The sequence below is a fragment of the Pan troglodytes genome, chromosome 2 (assembly GCF_028858775.2).
Source record: "Pan troglodytes isolate AG18354 chromosome 2, NHGRI_mPanTro3-v2.0_pri, whole genome shotgun sequence".
Lineage (NCBI taxonomy): Eukaryota > Metazoa > Chordata > Mammalia > Primates > Hominidae > Pan > Pan troglodytes.
The window spans coordinates 80,204,133-80,227,268 of record NC_086015.1 but is presented as its reverse complement, the minus strand read 5'-3'; the positions used below and the strand labels follow the sequence as shown (position 1 = coordinate 80,227,268).

The 23,136-nt window shown below is 35.6% G+C and overlaps 1 protein-coding gene across 8 annotated transcripts in view; it reads right to left on the bottom strand.

Moving 5' to 3' along the window:
• ROBO2 (roundabout guidance receptor 2) overlaps positions 1 to 23,136 on the bottom strand; it is a 1,748,072-nt gene that overhangs the window by 1,710,107 nt on the left and 14,829 nt on the right. For all 8 annotated transcript variants that reach the window (XM_063806020.1, XM_063806025.1, XM_063806033.1 and 5 more), the window contains exon 2: positions 7,429 to 7,550. In XM_063806020.1, the coding sequence (XP_063662090.1) occupies positions 7,429 to 7,537 (109 nt within the window). In that variant the 5' untranslated portion in view covers positions 7,538 to 7,550. The remainder of the gene's footprint in view (positions 1 to 7,428; positions 7,551 to 23,136) is intronic.

The window sequence follows — 23,136 nt, the reverse complement described above, 5'->3', positions numbered from 1 at the left end:
GACACAAACCAGCATTATAATGCAGTTTGAGAAATATCAATAGTGTGGTATAGGAGGAGGTATGTAAACTATGAGAAGCAACAGTTAAATAAGAAGCAATCCAGAAAGACACACAGTGTAGGTGATATCTGAGTTAAAGGACAGAAAGTAGGAAGATAACTAGGTGGAGAAAAGAGAGGAAGATCTTACAAACAAACATCAGAAGTTACCATAAGAAAAACAAGTACAAAATAATCATAAGAAAAACAATTGCATCCCAATTATTATGACAAACATAATTAACTATGAAAATCCAAAACAGTTCATGCTTTGATAATGCTAAAGTTGATAAGTAGATTAAGGTGGGATATAACAATCTGTAAATCTTAGTCCTTCCTAACTTTTGAGAAAACACTTTCAGACAAGATATGATGATTTAAGGAAGAAAAGTTGCTGATGGATGAGGCATGTCCCTTAAAGACAAACACTATGAACACTGTGTACAGCCTTTATAATGGAAAGGTGCCAGGTTTTTTTTTAAGTCCTTGGAATCTCAGTTGGCAACTTTGAAATTCATGTGTAATTCATGAGTTTTTTAAAAGGAATGCAATAAGTAACACAAGTGATTCCAGAGCTTGTCTTTAGGCTGAGGTAGATGTTGGCATTATAAGTTGAAGTGTTAGAAAGGAACAATAAGAATTAAGAATAAGCAGTAATTTCTGCCAAGATCTGTGGCACCCAGTCTCACACATAAGGCTATTTGGAATCTCTTGGTTTCCAAGGTTCAGGCTCTCGTACTTTAGTTGTACATAAAGGACTTAAGTTATTCTTAAAGCACAGTTTTAGCACTTCACACCAGGAGATGGTTATGAGACTGATCACAGGATAAAGTGAAATAGGATGTGTGCCTGCTTGTAGAAGGAACCTCTTTCCTTCTGCCATTCTATTCCTACTTTTCTGGCAGAAAAGTCCTAGAAAAAATTTCATATACAGATTAATTTTAAACAATTTACATTATATTTTACCATTATTAGCTTCTAGAATATCTTAGCTTAGCCTGGCCCTGGTGGCTCGCACTTGAAATCCCAGCACTTTGGGAGACTGAAGTGGGCGGATCACCTGAAGTCAGGAGTTTGAGACTAGCCTAGCCAACATGGTAAAACCTAATCTCTGCTAAAAATCCAAAAATTAGCCGGGTGTGGTGATGCATACCTGTAATCCCAGCTACTCGGGAGCCTGAGGCAGGAGAACCATTGAGCCCGGGAGGTGGAGGCTGCAGTGAGCCAAGATTTGTCACTGCACTCCAGCCTGGGCAACAGAGCAAGACTCTGTCTCAAAAAAACAAAAAACAAACAAACAAACAAACAAACAAAGAATATCTTAGCTTATATATTTCTCACATCTGATCCTACCACTTTACTTCTTTTTTCCTGTTTATACCAATTATTTCTATTCCTCTTTACATATAGGCAGAGAGATAAGACTAAAATGTGTCATAGACAATGACATCTAGTAAATTTACCTATTCTTCATGTTGAATTCCACAACAGATTTCAAATACAACCAAAATCTCCAAATGAAATCTTAATTCTAAATTGAGTGCTTGTAGAGTCTTCAAATATGTTCAAATAGAACATCAAAGCTCAATAAAAATAGTTATATCACTTGGGATGGTGTTTAAAATATTTTTCCTAAGTAAATTCAGCTTCAGAGGATGAGAAAACCTTCATTAGGAGATGTACCTTAAAGAACAAATTAAGTTAAACAAATGTGAAAGAAATCATACTTTATTATGTTGAATAGTAAGATTTTTTTGTTACTATTGTGAATTAATGCCATCCAAATATTGAGTGATGTAATTCAATTTAGTAAAACAAAAAAGTCTAAATTATCAACTTCTTTCCTTATAAAAATGAAATATGCTATAACTTGCATTTTTCCATGGCAGTGACCCTGATGATCAGAAATACACGTTAAAACATAAAAACATTTAAAATCATCTAATCTAAATTATAAAAAAGAAATCCCTTTCTTCAGAAAAAATAATTTTTTAAGGAAGCACTCAAAAACAAATCTCTGCTAGTAGATATACAGCATACACATCTCTCACTATCTCCCATGCAGACTGCATAAAAAGGCTTGCTAACTACTTTTAAGAAAACAACATTCAGATGTCTGGAAAGTATCTGAAATGCATGATTAATCTACACAGATAATTTTCTCAAGAAACTAAATTTTGAAGACAAGGAATTCAAAAGTATACTGTCTTTAAAGTAAATCCACTGGTATTCTTAAACTGCTGTAATACTTTCTCTGTTTACCTTATAGTGTGAACCTCTCAAGCTATGGGAATGCATGTAATCTCTAAGAATAGTTGACTTCTTTTGTAGGAAAAAGCTGTTAGAAATGACTGCTAGGATTTCAAATGTTTGGGAGTGTGTATTCATGTGGGTTTTATGTGTTGAATATTTGCATTTATAATTTTAAGACGCTTAAATCAAAAACTAAAATGACCTAGGTAACATAATTCTGCCATAGGATAAATTAAATTCAATTAAATTTTTCCATACAAATTATTATCTACCACAATGTAAAAATATTTATATATCATAAAGATGTAAGAAACATTGACTTCTATTATACAGCAGAGTTCAATTTCACTACTACTTAACTTGATGATATTTTAAGGTCATGTCTCTTGGAATACACATTCAATATTCATTGCCAAATGTCTGAGCTCACCTCTCTTGAAGCAATATTCAATTATCAAATGAAAATAATTTACCAAGCAACCTCACAAAACACAAACTCTAGGTAGCATTAAGGTTTTTCAAAGTGATTATTCCTTACTGGTAGTGATCCTAAGATATTAAAACTCATAGATCACATGATCTGAGATTTTCTAATTAAAAGCTGTAGCTGTAAACCTTTAATTCAAAGTCAGATACTACCTTCAGCTCTCAAAAGAATTATACAATCACTTAAATTTCTGGAATGAAAGAGAAAATGAAGGGAACAATAAAAGTAACTTTGAAATGCACTAGGAAACGATTGTAAGGAACCGAATGGAGGCAAAGACAGAGAAAGAGAGAGGGCTGTTTATCTAACCTTCCCTTCTTGAGTAGGTTTTCTCTGATATCTCTAGAGAAAACTTGGATGTGTAACAATGAAATACAAAACACAAGATATTGTCTTCATATAATTACTTGTAATGATTCCAGGATGGCATAATTTGAGAACTTGCTAAATAGGACAACAAAGTGATCTGCTTTTCCAAAATTTTGCCCCTTAACTTAAATATTATTTCATGGTGAAGACCACTAAAACTGAAAATTGGAATTGCCAGATATTATCAGATTTTATTTTTTGAATGCTTAATAGCTGACCCAAAATCTGGTCATAAAAATGGAAGTTAAATTAAATTGTCCTCAAAATTTAAGTTTGCTACATTTGTAAGCGCCACTGGCTTCTTCAAAATTTCAAACTTTCTCATATCTAGCAGCAGATTGAAATTAGGAATTTAAGCATGTAAATTCATCGTGGAAACCAACTTGATTAAAATTTTCTGTGTATTCATGATAATGTTTAAAATTTTTGCTACATTTAAACCCTAAGTTAGTTACAAAAACTCTAAAATTATGCTTGTTTAAAAACTTGGGCTAACTTGCTTTTGAAAACATACTGACATATTCATTCCATTCTTCTTATAATTATTTTTGTGTCACTCCAAAACAGCACACCATTGTATATACCCCCAAAATAGCACTTCTTTGTTAAAGCCATTAAGACAGAAATATTTTGAGCCAGATGCAATGGCTCATGCCTGTAATCTCAGTACTTTGGAAGGCCTAGGTTAGAGGACTGCTTGAGGATAGGAGTTCGTGACCTGCCTGGGCAACATAGCAAGACCCAGTCTTTACAAATGAAATGAAATGAAAATAAAATATAAAATAAACTAGCTGGGCATGGTAGTGCACACCTGTGGTCATAGCTACCAGGAGGCTGAGATGAGAGGACCATATGAACCTAGGAGTTTGGGGCTGTGATGAGCTATGATTGCACCACTGCACTTCAGCCAGAACTATGGGTTGCTGAGTTAGAAATAAGTTCTTGGTTCTGAATATAATAACTGCTGCTGGCACTCCCCAGAATCCTGTAAATGAGCTGGGTTTTCTGGTGCCTCTCTATAGTCCCTCTTTCTCAGGAAACACCCCCATGGTTTTGCCCGCTGTGCCATTAATTACACCCATGCTTATTATATATCAGTTCAGTTTTATCTAGATTCTCCCAAAGTCAGTGCTGAACTTAGTTATTTGAAAATGTATATATTGTAATAGTTATCAAAAAGACAAAATACAGCTAGATATTTATGTTACTTGTTTTATTTCCATCGTAGGTATATTTCCTTTTAAAATTCATATATATCTTTCTCTAAGGATTGTCTCCATTTTCAGATGTTAAACACTTTCTCATGCACAAACCACCTAAGCAGCATAGACACAGACAAAGTCCACGTCAGGGAATGTTACACTCAGGATAAGCACCTATTATTCTGTAATTCAGAGGTAGGAAAATGGATGTCCTCAAGCAGATGCTTTTCTTCACAGATACAAAAAATTGACAAGGATCATTGACTTACTTCCAACCCACCATTCATCCCTTTTCTCTTATTTTGACCCTAAGGGCCCCAGAGGGATAATGGCCCTACGTTCTTATTTAGAATTCAGATTTCAGACTGCATTTCTTATATCATTTTTTATAAGTAGTGGTTGCACACAGTTGAGATATACTATGATATTAATCTACGTTCCTCGTTAAATCGTTTTTTGTCTTCCATTTTTTTTAACTTAGCTACAATTTCTTACACGGTTTCTCTAGGAAGGAACATTGGGACTCCCCAGTGACTTAAACATTTAGAACATAGTCTATTCATAAATATGAAGAGGTTGTGTAGAAAGTATAATTTACTCATACTATTATGCTTAAGAAATTATGTGAAATAATGTGAAAATAATCTTATAACATTTGCATGCATATTTGCTGCAGGAGTCACACTTCATTGATACTTAATCATAATCTTGGACATTGCGGGTCACAATAACCAACATTTAATGCAAGATTGTAAACTTAATAGAGAGAAAACCTTATTTATAAATTTTAATGTATTCTTTTCTTGACAATAATAAGGAGCTATGAGATTTGTATTTTAAAAGATATTTAGTAATAAAAACTTTAATTTTTAAAACTTTTATTTTTAAATTCTGCTTAATTGCATAAAAGTTAAAAGGTAATATTTAATGTTTAATGAGGCTTATTGATCTAAATGATGATATGCAGCTTGGGTTATACTTGCAGTTATAAGATTTGCTCATTATACCTAAGCAATCTCCTTCACTCAATCTAGCTACCACAAAGGAAGCAAAATTGCCTGAATCATAATATCAAAGCATTCCATTATGTTTTCTATTAAGTTGTTTTGTTCTTTGAATCATTGTCTATTTTAATTTATCCTTTTAGAAAGAAAACAAATTACTTAACTTGCATTTCCCACTAGAAGCTTCACTACAGCTAGACTTGGAATTGATTTCAGGCCGTTTTTTAATAAATGATGGTCCCCAATGAAGGATAGAATATTTGAGCAATCAATATTGAGTAAATAAAAGGGTTTGGGTAAATAAGAGAGAAGATACCTATTTTTCTCAAATATTTTAAATATCTAGTAACTTATTCCTCATCTAAAACAAGCCACAATTACTGGAAATGATGGTCAGAGGAAGGTTTTAGCAACCCTGTGTGATACTACATGTCACGTTGGATCACTATTACAGAGAAACAGTTGTGATGCTGCATTTTAGAAATTCTACACATTACCAGAGAAATAAACAACTCATAGCCACAGAAACCCAACGTGGCTACTGTCTACATATTCTTGTTTCAGCAACCCTGTGTCATACTACACATCATGTTGGATCACTATTACAGAGAAACAGTTGTGATGCTGCATTTTAGTAATTCTACACATCACCTGAGAAATAAACAACTCTTACAGCCACAGAAACCCAACGCGGCTACTGTCTACATATTCTTGTTTTAGACCTTTGGTGAAAAAACTACTATGTGTATTAAATATATTTTACATTAGTTTTATCACAAAAAAGAAAAATGAGAATTCTATTAGATGCTAATATAAATTCTGAATGGCATGAAAGAAAAATTAAAATCAAAGCTGATCTTAATTAACAAAATATATTATCTGCTTACATGTATATACAACTATTCATATACAAAGGCACACATGCATTTGTGGTTTTGAAAAATATCTATTTCATTTCAAAAATTCATTGAACAATATTACATATGGCAAGAAAACTGCTCTTTTTGAAGGATCTTTTAAAAAGTGTTAAACTTTATTAGATACTTCAAACTAGCAAAGCTCAACTTCATCACAATTATATAATAACACTGCACACTTTCAATTTTATCTGGAGTAATACACCTATCCCTTGAAATAAACTCTGTGAACTTCCTGCTCACAGATTTCATTTCAAGCCTTAAAAATGCGGAAAAAATGCCAAATACACTTGCCCCAAAAGGAAAAGAAAATTTCAGGGGTGTCAGGACGTTTTATCACATAAAATACAGAAATGCAATTTGTTATCTGAGCAGGCAACACATCTCCAAAAATAATAATCCTCCAAAACACACCTCCAAAACCTCCAACACACCTCCAAAAACAATACTTATCACAAAATACACTCACAGATACTAGATTTGGCACAAACCACTCCATACAGCTATTGATCAAATCAGTATTGAAAGCCTTATTACAAAATCTATGGCCCTTTTCTACTCTCCAACAGACATTTCAGGATGCCACAACCTTACAGCTCCACTCTATCATTAATTTCCCCTAAATACACTTGGCGGAAGAATGAGAAACATCACATTTTTCATTTAATTTCTAAAGAACATCACATCCTTTAAGAATAGGTTCTTGAAATTTTAAAATGTAAAACATAAAAACCCTGAAGAAAATAAACAAACATCCAAAAACTTTTCTTCAAAATCACAAAAACTTTATATGCTACGTGTTCTTATAAAATACCACAAACACAAAATCATACGCATAACTACCCACCCAAAACACACACACACACACACACACACACATATAGCCTCATAATACCTCATATATATATATATATATATAAAATCAATTCCAACAGAGAAAAGCCAATTTCAGAAAGATGGCTTCAATTTTGATGCATTTACTCACACATAATTCTATTTCAATTTAACTGGTGCAGAGGCATTACAATACCCTGTAACAAAAACCTGGGGGAAGATTACAACAAATTGCTTAAACGTCGAACCAAAGACTCACATAATATCATCATAAAGTGAAATTCGCATCCAACTCTCAAAGAATTAGAACATCCTTGCACTTACCTTGGCCTTGTCCATTCCCCTGATGACCCCAAAACACCACAGTCATCATCAACAGTCCCGGAGCCCATGTCCACATCCTTCTAGTGACACGTTCCTGTCTTCTGGCCATTGCATCTTAAACTCTGCATATTGAGTGGGGTGGATGTGAAAGTACAATAAATTACATTCTTAGAGAAATATACTACGACTCAAATCCCATATCTAATATGCATTGTGCATTTCTGAATTATCCTGCTTACAAGGAGGTACATTTGAAAATCATGCTTCCCTTTAGGATTGTCATATTGATGATTAATATGAAAGCTCATTCATCTTTAATCTTTATTCTAAGCATTCATCTGAATTACGTTTTTAATATCGTTTTCCAAAACAGGCCATTTAACCATGAATGTTAAAAAGTGCTCCCAATATACATATTGGAGTTCAGTCAAGCAAAAAAATTGTGTATGGACATTACTTAAGTGTAACTTGATATTTAGGCAAATTGATGAATTTAACATACCATGTAATCTCTACATATAGACAAAAGGACTTTTCAACACATTTATGTAAGTTTAGCATAAATACCTTTGAAAATATTCTCAAGTTTTAAGTGGTATTCTAATTATGTCAGTAATTAACTGAATAAAGAGATTCATCATGTGCAAAAACTAATCTTGTTTACTTAAAATTGAGAGTAAAATTAATTATAGACATTACAAAACACTTGTAATTTTGATTTCAGATATATAACCCACAGGAACTTTCATATATACAAATATTATACATATATATGACAATGTATATTTGACTGTTCATTTTGAAACTGCTTTTCATACTGATATATGAAAATACTTAAATGTTCACCGAAGCAAGGTTATTTATTCATACATTTGAATGATATACAGTAGCTCAAAAGAATAAACTTGAGTTGCATGTACTAATACAGATAAGTGTCAAAAATGAATAGTGAAGCAAAACTAGCAAATTGAATAATGATAAGTTCAAAACTATACCTTTCATATGTAAACATGTACAATAGTTAAAACTATACATTTTATGTTGCATAAATATATAATACAGTATAATAATGCATAAGAATGATAAACACCTTCAAGACCAAAGTTAGGAAATTACAAGACTACAATTTAAATGGTTAGCAGGTGGAATTTTAAATCAGAGGTTACTCCTAAATCCCAATTTTTCCACAGTTGACAAAATACGGAGTTAAGAAAAGTAAACTTAATAATTTCCAGAATGAATGCTTTATTCAAAATGCTGCATAATTACAATTCTAATAAACTTGCAAGGGAATCCAGTCACCCAGAAGTTTTCTTTCTCCCTTTCTCCTACATCATGAAAGGGGAAGATTTAATTACCAACTTTGCATTACTTAACTTCAGACTCATAGTATCAGAGCTAAAGAGAAATTTAAGAAACACCTAACTCAACCTCTCCATTTTAAATGACCAAATGAGTTAAGGAGGTTACAATGACATTTCTAAGTTCATATGTAAAAACAGAATTTTGATGACAGTGACAGTTTAAGTACCAATAAATACTCCATGAAAAGTTACTGTAATCCAGGTTATTTTACTGTGCTAAATGCCTTACATTCTTTACCCAATTTAGTTTTCACAGAAATCTTATGAACAAAGCACTTTCAACATTTACCACTTCACGGCTAAGAAAAACAAGGCTTAGAGAAATGCTACGTGATCCCCTAGTCATGAGGTTATGGGTACTATTGTGGAGACTGAGGCAAAACAGGACGATTTCAAAGCCTATGCTCTGAACAAGTAAACACTAAGCAGGAATTTAGTTCTAGATCTCCCAATTGTAGTCCAACAATCAGCCAAAAACTGATGCTGAGAAGAGGGAAAAAAAGATGTCTTGTGTATGGAGGCTCAAGTATTTGATCCCAAATACATCTTCAAATTGAAAATCATTAGAGCATAAGGCAACAGAATTATTAGTTTGTTTCTAAAATCAACAACCTTTCCCAAGTTGAACATACAAGTATATTTTATCATACATATACTATGGATAACGTGTGTTTATATAAGTATGTATATATCTGGATTTGGAATTACAAGTGTTTTGTGATTTATTTATTTTTTAAAGTCTCTCTCTGTTGCTCTGGCTGGAGTGCAGTGATGTGATCATAGCTCACTGCAGACTCCAACTCCTAGGCTCAAGTGATACTTTTGCCTCGGCCTCTCGAGTAGCTCAGGCTACAGGCACACACCACCATCCCCGGCTAATTTTTTTATAGAGATGGGGTCCCACTATGTTGCTTGACTGGTCTCAAACTCCTTAGGTCAAGGGATCCTCCCACCTAGACTTCTGAAAGCAATGAGATTACAGGTGTGAGCCACCTTGTGTTTTTTGATTTCTTCAATTAATTTTACTTATAAATTTAATTACACAAGATTAATTTTGTGTACATGATGAATCTCTTTTGAGGTTTAAATTACTGATATAATTAGAGTACCACTTAACATGCATGTAATCCCAGCACTTTGGGAGTCTGAGGCAGGAGGATCACCTGAGGTCAGGCACGAGCCACCGTGCCCGGCCTATACACATTCTTTTAATTACTACTTGCAGATCTTTGTTCTCTTATAATTATAGTGGAACCACTTTCATTTAGTATCAAAATATCCAGATCCACTCATCAAAGTGTAAATAATCCTTCAGTAAATTACTTTTGCAAATTTATTTTTATGTAATAGTTCCTTAACTTCTTCTTACCTACATCCAGTAGTCATTTTAAAAGGCAGAATTTTTACTATTTTATATAGAACTGAGGCAGTATTTGAAAAAAATCTCAAAACACTTTTCAGGAAGGACTGGCATCTAAAACACCAGTTCCAATATATATTTTAATAACATTTTAAAGGACAGATGGTTTTCAAAATGTTATTATAATTTAAAAAAAAATGTAACCTTCCTCTCTGAGTTGATGTTTATGGAAAACTAATATTTCATAAATGCCAAGTTACTATGATGTATGATCTAAATGCTGCCCCTGCCATTCTATAAATATAAAAATCATAACCTTCTAACTAACTTTGGTATTAGTCAACAATTGTGCTGATGAAAAGTAAACTCAATTCATTTAAAAAAATTTTCCATGAAAGATAAAACAAGTAATTTGTAAGAAGCATGGTAGATGAACCAAAACATAAAGTAACGTTAACCATAAAGACATGCCATGGACTTCTCTAATCTTCTTTTGGAACACCCTTTTCGTGCATATGAGAATAAAAATTAAATATTAAATACCTACTTTATGTATGTACTTTTACTTGTACCTACTGCTCTTTAAAGATTAAAATAACTCCTAAAGCCTGGATAGTTGAGCCCATTGTGCTCTTCTGCACATAAAATAGATTGGATATGCAGTGAACAGAGAGGTAAAACTTAGGCTTTCAGATTTGTTATGATGATGGAAACACAATTCCATTCAATAGTGTTCATCTTGGTCTTTCAAATGTTTAAGGTCACAAGGCAAAAGAGAACAGACTTTAAGAATGTTCGCGTATTACTTCTCGTCTTATCCAATAGCTACATTAGTTTAATTAGGCAAGTGTTTTGGAGTAAACAGCCCTGTGAAATGTGTTGTGGAGTCTGGAGGCTCCACAACCTATCTCCAGGTAGTTGTCCGATGGAGCCTAGAGTAATACCCCCACAGTTTAAGAGATGCATTACATCTACAGGTACCAACCAGGAAGGGTAGTCCTGAATTAAATGGCTTTAGAACACATTATAAGAGCAAATCGAAGTTTCCAGGTATTAGAACCACTTCAATCACAGAGCATCTCTGGCTTCTATCTGTGGCCAGCATCAGGTATCTCTCTGCCCTCCCCGAATGGTTCCATTCGTCATGTGGATCTTCTAGATGGTTTTATTCTTCCCCAGCCAGCCAACTTGACCAACAAGCCTAGGTATATTATGTACGTATAAAGTTGGTTCTTAAATAAAGTCCACTTCTGTATCTAGGTAAGTAATGTCTTCAGACTGGCAATTTCATTGTTATCTAGAAAGAGTGACTCTAGTTAGCTTCTAGTGTCAGTTTTTCTAGCAGCTTCTTTAAAAAAAAAAAAAATCCTCTCTAGAACAAAGCTTCCCTGCAAGTATTGCTGTTGGCAATAGTCCTCTTTACTGAAATGCTTATCCGGTGAAACTTGGGCTGTGCCAGTGAGCCTGCAGGTTGATGGTCCTTTTGTTCAACTTCTCCATTATAAAGCAACCTCTCTGATCACCCTTTTAAAACTAAAGACCAAAGAATCAAATGAGATCAGGAAGTCACCAGAGCTCATGGGTCATCAATTCCTCTTCTTAGCATATTACAGCACACAGTCCAAGCCAGAAAAACACAGCAGAGCCCATTACAGCTCTCGAGTTCCAGTTATTAACATTGATTTTTTTCAATGGAAAATTTTCATTAGAAGCCATCACATGACTCACATTCAGTAATAACTTAGATTAAGATATATACTGGAGCCTTTGTCCTTAGACTAGGTGCCACTGAGTCACTATTAAAAGGAGTCTTTTTGACCTTAGTAAATTCTCACAGGCAGGGCTTATCTCAGTCTAAACTGTACCTGGCCTTTAATAGTGATGTCCAAAGTCTTGTGTAATTCAAATTAATATTGTAATGTATATAAATTGTATATATAGATATAACACATGCATGTATTTACAATTATTTATTTTATTTTTTAATAGGATAAAACTTAGAGGTTAAAATATGACTCTAGGCCATCGTGCTTTAGAATGAAGAGCACAGACATGGGTTGGAAATGTAAATTTTGACCCCATTTAATTTCTGTGACAAATTAATTAATGTCTTCAAGGTTCAGGCTCTATGTATGAGACAAATGAAAACAGCTCTAAGATTCCTGAAAACTCTAAAGTATTAAAATTCCACTCTGCCATTAGTTTAGATAAATCATTTGCCAATTTGCCCCATAAGAACCAGGCATCTTTAAATGGTAACATAACACGCACTTCTCCCTCCCAAAGTGTAGTGCATAAACGTTCTGCTTCTGAATAACACAGGATGCCTGCTAAAATGTGCTGTCAGGGGTATTAGTAAGGAAATGTTGTATCACAACTTCTGCAGATGTGGCCCTGAAATACATATTGTAATAAATCCTCCAGGCCTCTCAAGTTAGGAATAACTGCTTTTAAAAATTATAGATAAACAGATTTCACAGTAACCCAGTTTTTCTGATCTGAATGAAATAAGGCTCTATATTCAGACTGACTTTTCAGTGAAAAACAAATTAAAATAGTGACAAATCATCTACGTCTAAGTTTAAATGAATATAACTAAGAGACCTGAAAACTCCTCAGGTTTAGTAGTAATCTTCCAATAGTTTGAGAGCCCACAGGAGCCACAGAGCCCTCAAGTCTCTCCAGAGAAGCAGGGTGATTTTTCCTCCTAAACACCATGCAATTCTTGAAGTCAGTAAAACCATTCCTGCTTACACTGATACCCTCTCAAGTGAACTCAAAGTTAAGCCAGATCTCCAGCCAGACTATATACCCTGGCCCATATCTCATTCATTAATATACGTTGAGAAACCTTTGTTTCTCGGAAACTACATGAAGTGAATAGACTGTGGACTCCACTGGACCTAGTGGTCTATATTTAATCAATTCCCTTAACAAATATGTATCAGATGTTATCTTAGTTACTGAGCTGCAGTGGTGAATAAGAAAGCCATAGTCCTGTACTCCTAGGGTTTTAAGTCTGAAGATGAAGACAGGTACAGAAACCCAACTAAGAAAAGAGAAGAGATTATTACAAAATGTATTCACATGCAAAGTCAAGCAGGGGACTGAATACACAGCAAGGGTGTTGGGGGGAACATTAGATATAATCTTAATTCAGATTATATAAGATTTATACATGAAATTTTTATATATAGATATATTAATTTGGGCCGGGCGTGGTGGCTTATGCCTGTAATCCCAGCATTTTGGGAGGCCAAGGCGGATGAATCACTTGAGTCCAGGAGTTTAAGACCAGTCTGATCAACATGGCAAAACCCCATCTCTACTAAAAATAAAACAGTTAGCCAGGTGTAGTGGTGTGTGCTTGTAGTCCCAGCTACTCAGGAGGCTGAGGAAGGAAAACTGCTTGGACCCAGGCGGCAGAGGTTTCAGTGAGCCAAGATTGTGCCACTGCACTCCAGCCTGGGTGACAGAGCAAAACCCTGTCTCAAAAGAAAAAGAAAAAAAGAAATATTAATTTGGATTATACAGATTCTAACTACTTCTTTCAAGTGAGAATATTTAAGCTAAGACCTGAGAATAAAAAGAGTTAGCTTTTCATACAATACAGAAAGGTTCGTCTTTTAAGAAAAAACCCACAGTGTTCAAGGACCCTAATATATGAGCAACATCTTGGCATGTAGAAGAAACCTGTGAATTGGATGAAATGAAAAACTGAAAAGTAGGAATCTGGATGAAGCACAAAAGGGATAAAGACTAATGTGAGATGTGGCTGAAAGAGAAGGATATGTGAAACTGTACAGGTCTTCATTAGCAATGATGAGGAACATAGGTCTTAGTCCAAGTACACCAGAAAAGCGGGAGAGTTGGAAACTGAAAGACACGTTAAGAGATCACTTTGGTTTCTATGTAGCTAACAGAGTGTAGGAGATTAAGAATTAAAGTAGGTTGACTAAGGATGAGCCTAAGAAAATAGAGTAGGTAAGAAAATATGTGGATCTGGCTAGGCTGGGGACACTGGAAATCAAAATAAGTGGAGGAAATTACAGATATATTTGGAACCAAAATATTTTTTAAATGAATGTTGAACTGGATATTGTCAGAATATTGAGGAAGGGCCAAAAATGACTTATACGCGTCTAGCATGGCTGGCAGTGCCACTTACTGACATGTGGGAAACCGGGACATGTTATCTCTGAATTATTCGGGTGCTATTGTCATATAAACCATCAACTCCCAGAATAAAGGTCTGGGCCAAACTCTAAAACTGAAAATTATTAGCTGTTTAGTAGTGTTTAGAGCTTAGAGAGAGTATGTGTATAGAGAGAAAAGAGCAATTAGGACAGAACCCTTAGAAACATCAATATTTAAAATTGGGGAAGAGAAATAGAAACAAATAAATTGTTCTACTAATGGTGGGAAAATGAAGCTCAGGGTAGTTGCAAGGGAATGCTAAAAATGAACTACGACATTTGAGGAGGAAAACGTGGAAACTGAAAGCAAGAGAGTACGGATGGATTGTGAGGGAGCAGCAGCAGCTGTGTCCTAAGGAGAGTCTCAATAAAAATGAAGGATTGTAGGAATGAGGATATCCAAGCCAATGAGCTGGCAAGGAGTGATGTTCAGGAGGCAGAATATTTGCATCTAGATCCTGGTGGCACATACCCTTATAGAAAATGTTTCAGATTTGATGACAATAAAGTGGAGGAAAGAAAAAAAGTAATGGAAATAAAGATGTCAAAAAATGGGGAACAGAGGTTCGTAATGGTCCTTTCATGTGAATGCTGAGCCACTAAAATGATGGCTGAACTTGCCTGAAGATGATATTGAGCAAAAGATCTAAAGCCTTAAATAAATGACAAGAGGCCAGGTGCAGTGGCTCACGCCTGTAATCCCAGCACTTTGGGAGGCTGAGGCAGGCAGATCACCTGAGGTCAGGAGTTCGAGACCAGCCTGGCCAACATGGTGAAACGCAGTCTCTACCAAAAATACAAAAATTAGCTGGGTGTGGTGGTGTGCACCTGTAATCCCAGTTATTCAGGAGGCTGAGGCAGGAGAATCACTTGAAACCGGGAGGAGGAGGTTGCAGTGAGCCGAGATCACACCATTATACTCCAGCCTGGGTGACAGAGCAAGACTCCATCTCAAAAAAAAGAAGGCAAGAGTGCCCAGGAAGGAGGTCTGTTGATGATGGCAATACCAAAGGGGCATGGCTGATATTTCCAAGGGGTGTGAGTTTCAAAGGAACAGTACAATTTGCAAGGAGGGGAGAAATTAACAGTCTAGAAGTTGTAATGGGAACCAAGAACAACCACCTCAGCTTCCAGCCACAGGTATGTGGAGGGTGAGAAAAAGACCAGTCTCAATTTATGAAAGCTAGAGGAAAAATTGTACTTTGGTATCAAGCAAGTTTTGTTTTAAGATAATTACAAAGCAATATGGAACTTAGCAACCGTCAATTTTGACAGTTTCCTGCAGCTTAGTAAATTCTGCAAAAAATTAAGATTTAACACAAAAGTATAGAAAAATTTTAATGGCACAGCACCTTTCTTCACAATTCCTTAAACCAAATAATTCCCTGTTCTTCTAACTCTCTCCTTATACTATCAACCAGGCTTCTTATTCAATGAACGGTTTAAGTCTAACACAGACACAGACACAGACACACACACACACACACACACACGTCTTATCCAGCTGCAGATCTCATGTTTGAAGGTACATTGAAAGTACATAGATCATTCCATAATCATCAGCTACCCCCCCACACACACACACACGTCTTACCCAGCTGCACATCTCATGTTTGAAGGTACATTGAAAGTACATAGATCATTCTATAATCATCAGCTATCACACACACACACACACACGTACGTCTTATCCAGCTGCAGATCTCATGTTTGAAGGTACATTGAAAGTACACAGATCATTCTATAATCATCAGCTATCTCACACACACACACACACACACACACACACACGTCTTAATCAGCTGCAGATCTCATGTTTGAAGGTACATTGAAAGTACATAGATCGTTCTATAATCATCAGCTATGGAGACTGTGAGCAACTGGAACAAGCATTCTTGGAAAAGAAGTTTCCTGTGTATAAGAAAAAAGAAAAAGAGTCCAGCTCTGGGAACTGACTTGGCTGAGTCATCATTATATGCCACTGGCAGGAAATCAAGAAGTAACCCAGGACTGATGAACTTTGTTAAAGGAATGGAAACAACCTGTCTGTGAGGCTTAATTCTTGATGGTCTGGCCAAGATACAGCATCTGGATAAGAGTTCACTGACTCACACTAAATTTTGTGAAGGTGAAGTACTTGTTAAAATGAAAGATCTATTTACAGAGAAATAAGTAGACATAATGTCTGCACTATGGATAGGTGTATACCTGCTTTTTGCAAAAACAGTTTGTATTTTCGAAATGCTGGTTTGCCCTGACAGAGCTAACTTAAATAGAGGCCAGGCGCGGTGGCTCACGCCTGTAATCCCAGCACTTTGGGAGGTCGAGGCGGGTGGATCACGAGGTCAGGAGATCGAGACCATCCTGGCTAACACGGTGAACCCCTGTCTCTACTAAAAATACAAAAAATAAGCCGGGCGTGGTGGCTCACGCCTGTAATCCCAGCTACTCGGGAGGCTGAGGCAGGAGAATGGCGTGAACCCGGGAGGCGGAGCTTGCAGTGAGCTGAGATCGCGCCCCTGCACTCCAGCCTGGGGGACAGAGAGAGACTCCGTCTCAAAAAAAAAAAAAAAAAAAAAAAAAAAAGAGAGAGAAAATCATTAAAGAAAGGCTATAATACACAGGAACACACAGACACACACACACCTGTGTGTCTATATCTTCAGTTATCACACTTTTTCTATACAGACTCCAAACAAGACAAACATGTTACGTTTTATTTTAGGAGAAACTATAAGTAGAAAGAGGAGAATTTGTTAAATCAATACAGAGTGTTCCTTGTTTAGCATAATTCTAAGTGTTTCTCATTAGAGGTCTGAGTAATCAATCTGTATTGTATGTGGCCATGCTGGCATTTGGGAAATTCCACAAGAAACTTTTTAAATATGAATTTGGAAAAGGGAAAAGGATTTTAAAAGTGTCTTTTTTTGTTCTGCATTCCGTGTGGAACATATATTTTGCGCTACCTGCTCGTGTTAGCTTGTGATTGCCTGTGACTATGTGGAAGATATACTTTACGTGACTATGTGAGCAATAGTCTTAAAGTTAAGAAATCTAAAAATTGGTTGGCTTAGTTGCTAATTAGGTAAACTACCTTGTAATAGTTACTTAACCTCTCAAAGATTAATTATCTTGAGTGGTACATTGAAGGTTCCATTCATATTGATTTTAGTAGACTTATCCTGCTAAAAAGTAAATTTAACAACAGAAATTATTCTAGACCTCATTATTTCAGGAGACCCCACACCAGCTTTTATTCCTAACTTCAAGAATGCAGAGAAATTTAAAAATTGGATTTTCTTCCAATTCAACAGAATATAACTGAACTAAATAGATTTATGTATAATTCATTATTTCAACCTTTAATGCTATATCCAAGAAGTTTGTTTCACCATAAAGTTATAGCTGTTTAAGCCAATAATTAAAGAGGACCTTGATAGAGAATGACAAGAGAGGATGATCGCCCTTTTATCTATCTTCCAGCTGCTTTCAATGCCCTGAAGTTTTATTCACACTCAAATATTAGAATCCTATCTGAGAGAGCATACTCAAATGATAAATCATGCTAATTTCTCAAGAAAAGTGTTACAGAATAATAAATGCCTTTCTGGTCAAAGCACTGATGCTCTGGAAATAATCTTTTTCCAAATGAGGTACAGGAATTGTTATGACTATTAAAAGTGTGTATATGATATCTGCCAAGTTCGACTGAGCTTCACTTAAAAATCTACTATATTAGGGCCAAGTGTAATGACTCAAATTAGTGAACTTAAAAATTGTTTTAAAATGTTCGATGGAGACATTTCAAATATTGCTCTTTGACTTATCACTGTTACATTTGTTGAATTCAATTTGATGCCAAGCTTTATTCAGATTAATCAAATGCCATCAACTCTGATACCTAATGTTCCTTAACACCTTAAGAACCTTTAAACAGGGCAAATGTTGAAGGTATAATTTTAGTGAAAGTGTACCTGAGCACATGAATTCTATTTAATATAGTTTTTTAGAAGACTAACAAAGAAGACTTAGGAAATTAGGAAACATTTTTTAAACCTTCTAGAGGGAATTAAACTACTGAAAAATAACTTCAATTTGTGAATCTAATGGCACTAATCAGAAGATAAGAAAAAAGTAACCATAAAACTTTGTGGGGGTAATATTTGCTATAAGGATCAGGAAAAACAACTAATGGATATTAGGCTTAATACCTGGGTGATTAAATAAACCATACAACCAACCCCATGGCACAAGCTCACCTCTGTAACAAACCTGCACTTGTGCCCCTGAACTTAAAAGTTAAAATTTAAATAAATAACGCTGTGCTATTAATTTCAACCAGAGCCCTTCCAAGGTGCAGGGAACTTTTGAGAATTTTATTTCTTGCAAAAGGAAATTTGATTCCTTGCTTAGAGCCTTCCTAGCAAAACCTCTATTCTTTGGAGGAATATCATACTCCTACAAGATTTAAGGACCATCATATTTGTCATCAGATTTTTTTTCTGTTTTACTGTGAGCAGTTTACAGAATATAAAGAAAAATCAAATCCGAAGGTGCACTACACGTTTTTTATCAAAAGGAACATTTTTGTTTACTTTGAAGAAAATATGACAAATTTAGTTTTCTGACCTATTACCAAGTTAGACATCTTGAGTGAATTGAGTCTTTTGCAATCCTACTTGGTTTTAATCCTATGGCTCTGGAAAACTGTCAACTGTCTCCAATTTTTCAACTCTGCTTCTTCCCAGTACCTCATCTATATGACTACTGTAGTACTTCTCATCTGCTTCTACCACTACACTGTGGCTGCCTTACCTTTAACATAATGTCCCACACATAAGTGGCTGGCAAATACATACCTAACATAAAGAGTAGAAATTGAATTATAATTGAGTATCCAGTTGTCTCATATTCTGGTCTTCAACTGAAATAACTCAAGCTATCTCAAAACTTCAACCCTCCCTGGAAGTATTGGACCAAATTATCTCAGATTATAGCACTCTCAGGCTAAAATTACTAACGCTTCTATAGTTTCAGAAAGAGTATCAGGTTATTCAACACAACCTTCCATGCACCATCCTAGCCTCATATAATCAGAGGACACTTAGATGACTTTAGTAGCCTTCAACAGACACCCTCCCCTTTTATTTATTTACCTATTTATTGAATGGAGACAGGGTCTCATTCTGTCACCCACACTGGAGCGCAGTGGCATAATCACGGTTCACCGCAGCCTCCACCTCCCGGGCTCAGATCCTTTCACCGCAGCTTCCTGAGTAGCCAGGACGACAGGCGCCAGCCACCACGTCTGCCTAGTTTTTGTATTTTTTGTAGAGATGGGGTTTCACCATGTTGCCCGGGCTGATCTGAAACTCCTGGGCTCAAGCAATCCGTCTGCCCCGGCCTCCCAAAGTGCTGGGATGACATGAATGAGCCATCGTGCCCAGCCGGCCCCGCCCGTTTTTTAACCTTCATACTGTTTATATAATCATCCTTCACAAAATAGAACACTTAATTACTCGATGGTTCTCATTATTCTAATATGAAGAACTATCTGAAGAAAATAAATTCCCGGCCGGGCGCGGTGGCTCACGCCTGTAATCCCAGCACTTTGGGAGGCCGAGGCGGGCGGATCACGAGGTCAGGAGATCGAGACCATCCTGGGTAACACGGTGAAACCCCGTCACTACTAAAAATACAAAAAATTAGCCGGGCGTGGTGGCGGGTGCCTGTAGTCCCAGCTACTCGGGAGGCTGAGGCAGGAGAATGGCGCGAACCCGGGAGGCGGAGCTTGCAGTGAGCCGAGATCGCGCCACTGCACTCCAGCCTGGGCCACAGAGCGAGACTCCAGTCTCAAAAAAAAAAAAAAAAAAAAAAAAAAAAAAAAAAAAAAAAAAAAAAAAAGGAAAAGAAAAGAAATTCCCAATAATTCCTAGAATATCCAATTTAACTCTATACATCAAATAGAGAAAAATAAAAGCCATCTTACTGTGTTAGTTTCTTACTGCTCATAATAAATTAACACAAACTCAGAGGCTTAAAACAACACATTTTTTGTCTTTATACTTCTGGGGGTCAGAAGTCCAAAATGGGTCTTAGTGTGCTAAAATCAAGTTATCATCAAGTCTATATTTTGTCAGGAGATTCCAGGGGAGAATTCACCAGGTTTGAGGGGCCACATGTACCCCTGAGCTCTTGGCCTCTGCCTCCATCCACACAGCACATCACTTCAGCCTCGGCTCCAGTCTCCCCAAGCTCTTCTACTCACTCTGGTCTTTCGGCCTTCCTGTTTGAAGGTTCTTTGTGACTACAGTGGGCCCACCTAGATAATTGAGGATAATCTCTCCATTTTAAGGTCAGGTGATTAGCAATCTGAATTCCACCTGCAACCACAATGCTCCCATGCTGCCTGACAACATATTCAAAAGGTCATCCTACTAAGGGTCATTATTCTACCTACACACTAAGTAACTGAGAAAAAAGTAAAGTTATGTATCATGCATTACCTATGGCAAGGAAATAATAAATTATAATGATTTATCTAAAAAAAAACTATTTTTAAAAGCTTTGGTCCTAGTCTATTGATTAAAGTTTTGGTATATTCCAGATAAATTTCATGTCCTTGATGCTAACACATTGTGCACAGTAGATGGCCTTTTTAAAATATTACTTTATAAAGGGATATTTAAGGTTATCTGGACAATAGAAAAGGAACTTTAGCTGTTATGCCCCAAAAGGCCAGATTTCTGCACATTACACCTCCTACCAGTGCACACACGTGCAAACTCCTTCCTGAAAGCCTGGTTTGTGTTTCCTACGTGCTTAGCAATAGTCTTTACTCTCATGACTGTTTATATTAAGTCCTATTTTTTAAAGCATATACTCATTTATTTGTTTTCCCGAGCCTACCCTTATTTCCTCCTCTGAACTGGATTTCATTTGGTGTGTATTGCACAGGTTTGCACACTTGATTGTACACTACTTTACAGCATCCTCTTGTGTTCTGGACACAGTTATTTTTCTCCATGGTAAGGTGATAAGTGACTTCTCTGAGGACTTGCCACCTTAGTATGCAGTGGTGACATCACCTGCTCAGGCTCTGTCTGCAATGTGGAATTTAGTATTTTCCAACTTCTGGTCTAACTTGAACTTCATAATTAAGCAGAGCCGCCTTTTGAGGGAATAGTAGGGTGTCTGCCCCTAAACGTCTGTGTAAATGCAGAAACATATTTGGGAACATAACTGACTTTTATGTACAGAAGCCAGATGCATTTCATGCCCATGCATGCTTAGGGAAGCAAGTTCATCTCATCTATCACAATAAGCATCTGTTCCACTAAATTCCACTGCAGGATACTTTTCACACTTAAACAACAAAACATTTAAGGAAATAAAAGCTCTTCCCAATAAAAATGTGCATCAAAAACTGTGTGTATGTTTTAAAAAAAACCTTCCTCTATAAGATAAGGCCACAGGAACTACTTAAAAAAGCATTCTTGAAATATATTTTCTGATAGGCATCTAGGCCCTTGCCTTATGTAAGATTTAGGGAAAGTGATGCGTGTGTCTTTATACCTGAAAGGCTGCTTTCAACAGCAAAGGGTATGCTTTGAGGTATCAATATAGTTTTGAGAATGCAAAAGTTTAAAAGAACTAATGGAATGCATATTATCCAGGTATGAACATGCATTTGTCATTATTTTCCTACCATCTACTATATTAGAAACAGAAGAAAAATTATGGAAATGTCTGTTTTCCCTCAATAGGAATACCTATTTATTAAAGTTAATTACTATTCTTTAAACATTTTCAAAATAGATTCATAAGTGACAACTTTCAGAGAAAATAAGGGTTTTTGGATGTATATATTTACTTATAACATGGATAAAATTAATAATATAATTTTGTTAAAATATTAACTCCATATCAATAATGCTCTCTATTGTTTTTGCATTTTGTTTAACAATAGAGAATCTAATACATTTAGTGTTCATGAGTTTCATACAGTTTCCTGTCAATGTACTTTGTGTCTTTTTTTATTGGACTACTAATCATTTATTTATGATTTGTTGGAACTACTCATATTTTAAATATGTCAAGTGAATTGCAAACACTTGCTGCTGATTTGATATTTGCTTTTTACACATATTCATGGTATCCTCTGAAATAGAAAATTTTTATATTTTAACAAATTCCAATCCATAAATTTTTTTTAAAAATTTTCTGTTATTGGTTAGGGCTATGTTTAGATATTTAGTTTTAACTGTAATGTTGCAAGTGATATTTGTCTATGGTATTTTTTCTTTATATTTTGAAAAAGTGTATTTGACATCCACTCTGGAATTAGTATTTATGAATGACATAGTATACCTTTGTGCAACTATAAAATACATATAGCCAATTATCTGAACACCATTTTATGAACCATTTATCACTTATCTACTGATTTGAAACACTATCTTTATCATATATTGTATTTTAGGTTTATTGAGATTATGTAACATGAAATTATTTAATTATGAAATTATGCAAATTCAAGCATGACAGTCAGCTCTTCTTCCCCACCACTACCCTGTAAAAGGGTGGATGGAAGAAATGCTTCCTTATGGCTTCAGTGTATGAGTAGTATAAAACATGGTCTTGATGAAGTGGGAACTATACAGAAACTGTTTTTGGTTCTGAAATGTACTCCAGCTTTACCAATTTGTTCTACACATATACCATTGAGGGTAGAAGCTGAAGTTTGCTTACGATTATATTTCTACTACTTAACATTGTGCCAGATACT